The sequence below is a fragment of the Sphaeramia orbicularis genome, chromosome 16 (assembly GCF_902148855.1).
Source record: "Sphaeramia orbicularis chromosome 16, fSphaOr1.1, whole genome shotgun sequence".
Classification (NCBI taxonomy): Eukaryota; Metazoa; Chordata; class Actinopteri; order Kurtiformes; family Apogonidae; genus Sphaeramia; species Sphaeramia orbicularis.
In genome coordinates this window covers 31,541,407-31,552,178 of record NC_043972.1, presented here as the reverse complement: position 1 = coordinate 31,552,178, position 10,772 = coordinate 31,541,407, and the positions used below count along the sequence as shown (strand labels likewise).

Below are 10,772 nucleotides of genomic sequence, written 5' to 3'. Positions count from 1 at the left end.
CTATGAAATTTTCCAAATAAGATTAACAAATTTACAACAAATTCTAAATTGTGAATATCATGTTTAAAATATGTAATTACATTTTGGGATGTTGTAGTTATCTTATCAGTTCTTTAAATATGATATATTTTTCAATTTTGAACCAGAAATTAAAAGAATGTTGGGATTATCAGCTCATTGACTTTCTTTTTGTCTCCAACATTGCGTCTCAGGGATGCAGCCAATCAAAGACCACTCCTGAAAACCGCAGAGATGGGAGGAGAAAAGGCCCAGGAGAGGTTTCAGGAGCTTGTCCTGCCTCATGTGTTGCAAAGTAAATGTGCAGCAGAGGAGGCAGCCCATACATCCCGAGAGCAGAGACAGAAGAAACTTTGTGTTAACTTCATAACATCAGCACAGGAATGCAAAGACGGAAACAAAGGTGTCTGCGGCGCCAATACTGGATTACACAGACGGCACTTTAACGCAGCTTTCCCGTGCGTAAAAAAGACGCGTTTTTTCCGACTATGACCGAACTCTCGTTTGTGCGGAATCACCACTTTTCATGACGAGTTTCTCTCTTTGGTGCAACTGCATTTCAGAGGAGTGGACGGTTTTGTGAGCAGCAGATTTAAAGGAAAACCAGTTCAGCAGAGTCTTCGAGACGCACCGATCTGTCTGCTGGAAGTTCAGGAAGATCTGGAGGACTGGAGACATGAGCCTGTGGATCATCTGCGCGCTTCTGCTGTTACAAGTGAGCAACAATGAACCACTGCTTTACCAACACAATAACACACATTTAAAGCCCTCTGGAACACAGGGGGCTCCTAGTTTCCTCAGCCCCTTACATACCACTGGAAACTTAAAGTCCATTTTACATTATTTATTGTTCCCAAAGGAAATATGTTTCACTCATGAACCATATTTCATTTAAGTTGTGTCACAAACCACCCTGTTTCTGACTGTTTTTCGTTGTCTAGTTGGCAAACAGCCGTGGAAAGACTGAGGGTAGTGCTCAGCTTTAATCTCATCCGGTGTTTCTTTTAAAGTTTAGTCACGATTCAACAACACTGACACAGACAGGCTCCTTATTTTTACATAATCTCTTAAACATGTTACACTCTGCTGTACATCTACACAGACTTTCCCCTTCTAGGAAAAAAAACTGCAACATTTGGCAAAACTGGGAAGTCACTTTTAATTTTTCCACTCATATGACAAATCTTCCAGTTGCTGCAGTTAAACATCTTGGAACATTAGACCAGACCCACACACAAGCACATGGTGAACAGAGATTATGCACAAACACAGAAGTAAATGATGTATTTTATGTACAAATTATAGTTTCAGTGGTGTTTGATTGCACGTTATTAAGCTGAGATCAGTGTGAAAAGAAAAACCCTGCATTCACAGTGGCAGACAATAATTTGACACTCATCTTCCTCAAAAAGCCCATGGGGCTTGTACTCCTGTCTGAACATGCTTTTTAGAGCCACACAACTTCTAACAGATCAAAGTATATCCATAAAACTCCACTCCTCATAAAGATGTATCCCTTCCTTTTAGTGTTAATGCCATTTCTTGGGAAAATCTAATTTGCTTAACCTAATCTGTACAGTAAGATGAGTTTCTTCTAACTAAGTGAATGATTGAATTGTGTCTTATGTGAGCACACTTCTGTCGTTTTGAAGTCTTTTACTGTACATGTCATTATATTTGTTGCTCATGGCAAATCCTGCAGAAAATGTGGCCTAGCTTTCAGTGTTGCTGGGGTCTGGATATCCGGAGCAAAGCAATTATCATCATTTTCTCCCAGTTTGTGGTGTATGTGTGTGTGAGTGAGTGTGTATGTGTTAGCAGTGGGGTAGTTAGTTTGTTACCACAGTCATTTGACTTTCCATCGAGTAGTTAAGCAGATTTCTTTTGGGGGCAGACTTCAGGATCATTTAGTTTGCAGAACTTAAAATAGTCCATACTCATAGTTGAAAATCAGTGGATTCTAGTTAAAGGAATCACTTTGTGTCATCCTTTTACATTTGAGTCTTCAATTTTGGGTGAGCTTTCTTCTCAGAAAAAAAAAAGAAACACCCATGTCCTTTAATTTGTTCCTTATGCTCCCTGTATGCTAAAGACAGTAATCAGTACAGTCGGGATGTGCAGCTCAGACAACTTTCCCTCCACTCACGCTGTCTCTGCTGAAAGAGTCCTGTCACGGCTTTGAGTGGCCAAGGTCTTCACAGAGAACAAGGAAGAGAGCATCCTTTTGTGTGTTTACTTTCACGCAGATTAGATTAACTGTGGAAACCCCAGCCTATGAGCTTCAAAAGTGGTGTTTGTGTGTGATCTGCGATGACTGAGTGGCTCCGACAGCCGTGGAGTTGAGAGCCCCATTGAAAGCAGTGCTCCTCGGTGGTCCGTTTGTTCTCACTGGGGAATCCCTTCAGATTGCAGCTTCTTACCTTAATGGAAAAAGCAACTGCAGACCCCTTCCCTCAGACTTTCTTCCCTTAAGGAAATGGATACGATTGAGTGCTTTTGGGTGCACAAGTTACAGAAACGCCAGCAAATATGAAAAGTTAGTAAATCAGTCATGAATGGTAACTGATAATAGCTGAGAAATGGTAATTTGATTAAAAATGATGCAGGATATTCATTCATGCTTCAAGACAAGGACACACAGGAGATATTTTTAAAAGCATGAATACCACACCTTTATATTTATGGAACTTCAATACATACTACAAATACTAACACATTTTTCAATATTAACTGCAGAAAAAGTGCAAAGTGTCACACCTAAAAGCATTAAATTGTACCTTATGTATTTTTCACTTTCATGCGTGTGGGTAGTCATTCCTCGACTGAGTAGATCACTGTTCCCACTGGTCTCTGCTGAGGCATGGACTAAATATTTTATTGTACTCTGGGCACTAGTGGGTAAAGCGCCAGGCAATTCCTGCTCTGAGCCAAGCCGGCCCTCCAGGCAGGCTTATATTAGAAGTGCACCAGTGCAGACTCACACCATGTATGATAACACAAAGCCATCCTGGAGATGAATGGTATATACAGTAGGGGTAGGTGGAGGTTAGTCAGTGTTAGTCAACAGGATGTAGTTTTGCTCTGATATAATGACCAAGGGCTGCAGTTAGGACTTATTTTTAGTGTCAGTTAAGCTGTTGATTATATTATTGTTTATTTGATATATGAAATATCAGAAAACTATATAGGTCAGGGGTTCCCAAAGTGGGGTGTATGTACCCCCAGGGGTACTTGGAAGAAGCTCAGGGGGTACTTAACATTTTTTGGGGAAAAATACATTAAAATATGTCATTATACAAAATAAATAATGAGAATTAATGCTGAAATGTAAAACACAATAAATACATTCATATAATTTTTTTTTTGTCAATTATCTTGTTTAAGCTTTGGTAACATTTTAAGAACATTTCTATTTTATATTATTCAAAATGAGTTTATTTGAGTAGCTAAGTAAATATTTTTTGTTGATGAAAGGTTCGTTTATTTATTTTTCTTACCAATGAAAGAGGGCACTTTTCAGTTTATACTTTGCACACAAAATTTACTTTTAAAAAAATATTACTTTTTATATATTACAGTTAAATATATATTGTTGGTTTATAACGTTTAGTAAATATAAACAGACACCTTTGGAACAGGAACAAATTTTGCCTAATTTTTTTCACTCAAAAATGCTGAAGCAACAGTTGGGGGTACTTGGCTAAAAAATGTATATTTCAGAGGGTACTCCACTGTAAAAAAAAAAAAAGTTTGAGAACTACTGATATAGGTTGTCTGTTTAGTGACACAGAAGAGTAAAAAAAAACTGACATCTACATTTAAGATGGTGGAATCAGACAATTTTGATGTTTTCCTTTAAAAAAAAAACAAAACTCAAACATGGCTCATTATCGCAATATTTTGTGATTCATTTAATATCTAACAGCTTATCGGTTACTTTTTGCAGCTCTAGTTTGTTCCCAGTGTGCCCTCTGCAAACATCCTCCTGGTTCCTAGCTGTTGTTGGAGCCCACCACCCTGACGCTCTAATACCTCTGATCTGGGCTCTGTGGCTGATTTTCAGATATCATCAGGCTCCTCTGAAATAGCCGCAGTAAAACTTGGTGTTGTTTTTGGAACAAGACAAGCCCGGTTTCAAAGCTGTTTCTCTTGTTGTATCAACATGGAGTGTTTCAGTGTTTTGCGACTGGGGGCATGGTGTAGTTTGAGTGTGTGTGTGTGTGTGTGTGTGTGCGTGTGTGTTTTGGTGGGCTTTTTGTTGGAGGATCTACAGGTTCACACACGTTGCCTGTGTTTCTTGGCAGACTTCAGAGACAAAGAGAGACATCATCAGGTTGTTTAGCTGTTACTTTTCCCCTTTGCAGGAGGTTAGTTGTTAGACATCTGTTTGCTCTTGTCAGCCCCCGGGCGCAGTAGGCCAATCTGCCTTAAATGTGTGCATGTTTAAGATGCCGTTGTTCGAAGCCTGAAGACGGGGAGTTAGTGAAATACTGACCTTCACAGACACACCTGCAGGGCTTGGTGACTTCAAAGGCCCCTCTCACCCAAACAGACACTCGCATGCTGGGCAGCCATGGTTAACTGACACCCTCGCCTGGGGCTGCATTTATCTCCTTTATATACCTCCCCCTCCTTTTTGATGTTACACACACACAGTATTCACACACTCATTGTCATTCAAACCTATAAGGAATGAGTGGGAGGGCGGAAGCTCTTTTTACTTCTTCCTTCCTCCTTTTTTGAGTGTTTTTCTTCGCCCCTTTATATCTTATTCTTTCCACTGGTCTAAAGCCATCTGATTAAAGCCAGCCACTCCTGTCAGGCACCAGCCGTGCTGCACAAGCCGTTAGGAATGTCTGATCTATCCCTCATGTCATAACTCAAGCTGGGCTCTCCATTACCCACTTGGAGATAAGGACTCGGAGCACTTTAAGGGTGAAAACCGAGGCAGATACAAAGATAAAAAGGTTTAATTTCACCCAGCTCCCTGCTTGTATGTGATTTCCTTCCCACATGTGGAAAAAGCAAAACCTTCATTAACTGTTCTTATTTGGTAACTATTTAAAGAACATGCGTTAAAGTGTTTGTCTAAGCATTGCATGTGTTCGACATAGGTTTCTTCTGGTGATGCCTGTGCCAGTGGCCAGTTTACTGAATCAGGGCAGTGTTGCAGTTTGTGTCCTGCTGGTTTTGGAGTGGCAGTAGAGTGTGGGAAAGAGGACACCAAGTGCAAACCATGCCCACAGGGTAAGCAATTACAATCTAATATTACTATCCCAATATGGAACAAGTTTTACCTGCTTTATGTTTTTAGGAGCCATTGCAGCTCCAAAAAGTTTATGAAACTAATACTTATTTTGTATCCCTCTCCAAGGAACATTCTCCCCTTCTGAAAGTCTGGAGCCCTGTCTTCAGTGCACCACATGCCCACGTGGGGTCCCCATGGTGGCCTCCTGCTCTGCCGCTGAAGACACACAATGTGAATGCGATAATGGCTTCTTCCTGTTGCGTAGCCATGGCCTTTGCACACCATGCTCCAAATGTTCTCGTGGTGAGGGTCTTGTCCGGAAGTGTGGCCCCAAGGGAGATGTAAAGTGCCAGATCTGTGGTCCTGGAACCTTCTCAGAGGAGCACGGCGTCACCAAACCCTGCCAAATCTGTACAAAGTGCTCTGACAGTGAGGTGGAGATCCGACACTGCCTGCCTAATTCTGACACACTCTGCATGGGTGAGTAGCAGGCATGAATTAGACCCAGACAATATGTGAGACAAAAACAAAATTCTCCAGGGGAAGGCAGTAATTGTGAATGATTAGTCTGACTCACAGCCTATTTCAGCTGGCATTGTTCTCCCCATTTGCTATCTGCGTGATATCATTTTCAGAGTCCCCTTCGATAGGTGAAACCACAACCTCAGGCTAGTAACTGCAAGCTGAAAGGACATGTTTTGGTGAGGATTTGATAAGGGGGCCTTCGGGTTCATGGGGCATTTTTCTTTGCTTGGATTTAGCCATTTTAATGCCGGGACCTGCCTCCTTCACATGTGCAAAACTAGTCCTCATGATGCTGTTTACTAAGATACTACTGCTTCATCCTGGGCTTAATGCCACCCAAGACAATTGTGATTAGTTTAAAGAAAAATGCAAACAAGCCGATTCCAAAATAATAATGTTTCCAGCCAGACTTTTCTCCAGCGCTGGCATAGTATTAAAAGGAACTATGGTCCATCCATGTGAGATTAATGAAAGATGGTCTGTGAGAGTACACGGGCATGAGGTCAACACCTGCATTCACACCTAATCTAACCATTTTGTAGCACTGCATTCTGTGAAACATGAGTACTGGGAAAAGAGTCCACTTTGTAGGGCAAAGAGAGGCTCCTGACCCTGGATACTCGTCTGCCTGCTTCCAAATGGCTACACTCGCTCTCCAGGAGGAAGGTCATCCGCACACACGTTGGGTTCGTAAGCCATGATCCTTTGACCCCCCAGAGGTCAACAGAGTACCTTGTAGTGTTTGATCTCAGAATAGGCAGACCGCAGGAGGCAGAATGAGGCTGGAAACAGGGGCAATTGAGGTTTTCTAAACCCCAGGGGACCTGCATGACTGAGGCTATCATTACATCAGGCCTACAGGCTTCTGTGGAATGATTTCTGGCAGTAATTTATGCTTTACAAATGTGTTTCGGATGTACATATGTGCAGATATAATGATAACAGTATCTAATACATCTCCTTTTTCTGTCTCAATAGATAAAAAGCTGCACATCTTATCTCGTCCTGATGGATCCCGTGACCCTCCTCGCCGGCCAACTGGAGAAGAGGTTATTGAAGAGGATTTCAGTCCTGCTACCGGAACCCCAAAGTTTTCCCCCCAGGAAGAAGGCGACAGCAATAACATTCTGGTCTATGTGTCTGTTCTGGCTGCAGTGGTGTTGGGTTTGCTGATCTATGTTGCTTATAAATGGTGAGTTGTTGCTATGAACGGGTCCTAGTCCTTACATGGATCTGGGATGTGACAGCGATGATGAAAACAGATGAAAATGGCTCATTGTGGGTAGTTTACATGCTGTTTTCCTCTGCTCTTCTCAGCTGGAGAACATGTAAACAGAAAAAGGCTCTCTCCAAAGCCCGAGCGGCCGAGTTGGGAACAGCTCCAGAGGGAGAAAAGCTTCAAAGTGACAGTGGTGTTTTTCTGGACTCTCACAGCCTGCAGGACAATCAGCCCAGCAAAGGTATGATATGAAAACAGAGTAAAAAAAAGAACAATATGCAACGTATCAGCGGAAAATATCTGAAAACATCAACAAGACATAATGTCACTCCATATAATGTGACTAAAACTTCAGATATTTATATTTTTATTGGTGATGGAAAAGGCATCTCCCATGATCCTTCACTGATTTGACTTTCACTCAGTGCAGCAGAAATTACTACTGCATGTTACAGACCTAAATCTAGACTTGATAAGACCACTGAAGTTATATACATAAACCTATATTGTAATAGACCGGACCTCTGTACGCATCTGCTTAGTCATTTATATTTATTTTATACTATTCTTCAACCCATTGTTGTCCTTGTCGCTAGTTGAATGTTTGGTTATACTAGGTCTATGTTTAAGTGTGTTCGTGTTTATATTGAAATAGTATGTTGTAAGCCAAGAAAAACTGAAGCCAAATTCCTTGTATGTGTTCACATATTTGGCCAATAGAGCTGATTCTGATAGAAAAATAAATTAATTTTATACTTTAGGTGTTGCTCTTACTGAAAATATTCCTACTAGTAATGTAATGATATAAATAATTTCATATCACGGTTATTGTGACCAAAATTATCACGGTTATCATTATTATCGCGGTATTATTGAAATTGTGCTCAAAATGTTAAAAAAGTACTAATACACACAGTGAAATAATTTAACCAAGTTGTATTTTGAAAAAAAAAAAAACACAACAAAAAACAACAAAAAAGCCAAATAAAATAATAGACACAATGTACCTTCTGTTGCAGAAACATTGAAATATTAACCCTTAGTGGTCTGAGCCTATTTTGTCCATTTTTCAGTACTTTTCATTTTGCCTTTATATACTATATAAACAAATGTTTACTATACCTGTTACAATATGTTTTTTCGGCACAACTTCATCTATATCATCTGTCTATTATTTTTTTCACTTTAACCTACTATATCAACACAAAAGGCCAGAAAACACAAAAAAAAATAAAATCCCATTTGAAAAATGTATATAATTTATTGTATAAATAACACAAAGATGCTTAACGAACCTTTTCAAAGACTTTAAAAGTGAATATTGGTTCCAAATATTAGGTGTAGAAAATTAAAATTGTAATAAACTAAAACTATGCTCAAATATTTGACATAAAAGCAGATCTTTACATAGGCGTTTTCTCCCCTAAAAGTTCAGTAATCAAACACGGTTATCATGATAATTAGAATTTAAACGTTAATACTAACCGTCTGCAATTTTACCGCGGTTTGTCGTTATACCGGTAATCGTTACATCCTTAATTCCTACATACTTCAAAGAAGCTCTTTAGATGTAAAAAGGAAAAAAGTTATTCAATATCCTATGTGCAAAAAAAAGATTAAATGTTGCTCTTTTGTATTTTATTGACAAAAAAGCCTCCTACATAGTATTAGGTGTTTATTTTTTGATTTTTGATGTTATATACTCTCTATTATTAAAACCAATATCCTGTAAATAAGTTCCAATGGTGAGTGACATTTTTATTTCTTTTTTCCTGCAGGTACTAAGAGGGACAGCAAGCAGGACAATCGTCTCTACATCAATCTGGCCCCCCACCGACAGGAAGAGGTTCAGCGCCTCCTGCAGGAGGGAGGGGGTCGGGGGTGGAGGCAGCTGGGTGCCGCGCTTGGTTACGAGCCTGAACAGCTGGACCTGTTTGGGCGTGGAGAGGCCCCTGCTCATACACTTCTTTCTAACTGGGCCCAGAAAGAAGGCTCCACTCTGGGACTGCTGTGCTCTGCGTTGGCCCACATCGAGAGGCCCGACGTGGTAACTGCTCTAACCTGTCCCACGCAGGGTGTTTCTGTGGTCTGACAGATACACTAGGAGACTAACATACTGGAGTGAAGCCGGGGGAAACTCACAGAAATGACAAGGGAGGCACTCTGAGACCGACACCCCTGTCACTAATGGACACTGCCACTGATGGTTGTGCTTTGTTGGATAATTCAGTTTTACTATGATATCAAGAAAAACAGGAAATTTTATGTTACACTTTCCGGTTTATTATATGGTTTATTTGATTTCACATGACGTCATCTGAGTTAAAGCATGTGCCACAAATTTTCCTTATTGCTAAAGAGCAAATCACCCGTCACCAGTGGAAATGATCCACTCAGCCTGTCTGTGCCACCACTGAGTGGCAGAGGCAGCAACATTCTTCACTTGTGGTTCAGTGTCTTGATGCAGAAACCTGGCCTGAGCTCCATCTTCCTCTGGCTGCTTTTACCAACAATTTGTCAACAAGTACAATTGCCAATTGTGTTTATATGCAGACAAATCTGGGGTGAGTATTTAGATAGGAACAGGACACACAATCATGTGTTTACACGTGTTGCAATTATTCAGTTTATTTGTGATCTGGACTGTAATCAGATTTTTCCGCGGCTTGCTTCAGAAAATTCAACGTTCCACGTGCTATTGTAAACAAATAGATTATCAAGTTTCTAGACTGGCTAGCCCTGTTTTATGAATCACAACTTCTCAACCACATTGGTATTGGAGTTGATTTTTGCCAAAATGCTTTTTTTTCCCATTTCAAACACTGCTTTCCAACATGATGTGAGTCATTTCAGTGCACATGTGCATGCTGCAAAAAATATCTCTAGGAAACTCAATGAAGTGTTTACATGACCAAGTCCTCACAGGCAGAAATCAGAGGTTAAATCCATGTAATTATCCAGTTGATGCTTTCATTTGCTACTTTTTTGTAATAATCCTTCATCTAATTTGTAGATAGGAACTATTCACTCAACAGTTTTCCTTTTCTTTTGCCTTGTTTTTAGTTTTTTTTTTTTTGCAGCCACTAAATAGCTTTGGTATTTATTTACACTGTGGACATATCATGCACCAAGTGATGTTACATTAAAAAACACAGAATTTATGCATTTCATTGAATATAAAACTCCTTTAATAGCTCTTCTTAGAAATCAGTATGACTGTAAATATCTTACATATTGATTCGTTTTGATCATCGTGGCTTAAAGTGGAAAAATCCAAAATCCTTTTGTGATCACTACCAACTGTGAAGACTGAAGAAAATGAATATCCTTATCTATTCTCCTCACATTTATAACACACAGTTCCACTGTTCACACCTATTTTTGTATCTATTACACACAGCAAAAATCCAAAGACATAATTACCATGAGTGCTTTTGTCTGTCTTTGTTTTGTATTTATTTCATCTCCACTTCCATCCAAACATCCAAAACTAAATAAAATCTATGAGAACCATGGACATCTTTGTTGTGCTAGATACACTATAATAGCCTCAGATGGTTTGATATTTTTTTAACAGTAGCCATATATGGTTTTGTGTACATATTTTATAATGTGTCTCAGTGTTTGTATTATTCATTTATTAAATAATATTCATGACTAAGTTGTCTTTATTGTTGGTATGACAAAGTCTTCTGAAATAGTCTTATAGTAAATAACTGTTTATGAGGAATGAAACTCACAGCAACATCTTTGTGTTACATT

General features: G+C 39.6%; 1 protein-coding gene across 1 annotated transcript; it reads left to right on the top strand.

Moving 5' to 3' along the window:
* The first annotated feature begins 311 nt into the window (after positions 1-311).
* Positions 312-10,667, top strand: nradd (neurotrophin receptor associated death domain). Its single transcript, XM_030158636.1, has 7 exons — positions 312-476; positions 582-733; positions 5,133-5,265; positions 5,393-5,746; positions 6,770-6,983; positions 7,109-7,251; positions 8,789-10,667. The coding sequence occupies exons 2-7, from the start codon at positions 695-697 to the stop codon at positions 9,100-9,102; spliced, it is 1,197 nt and encodes a 398-aa protein (XP_030014496.1). The 5' UTR covers positions 312-476; positions 582-694; the 3' UTR covers positions 9,103-10,667.
* The last annotated feature ends 105 nt before the right edge of the window (positions 10,668-10,772 follow it).

Excerpts from the sequence above, each read along its gene's own strand:
- nradd (XM_030158636.1), top strand. The coding sequence starts at position 695 with ATGAGCCTGTGGATCATCTGCGCGCTTCTGCTGTTACAA. Across the intron at positions 6,984-7,108 it reads ATCTATGTTGCTTATAAATG|CTGGAGAACATGTAAACAGA; the intron begins GTGAGTTGTTGC and ends TGCTCTTCTCAG. Across the intron at positions 7,252-8,788 it reads GGACAATCAGCCCAGCAAAG|GTACTAAGAGGGACAGCAAG; the intron begins GTATGATATGAA and ends TTTTTCCTGCAG.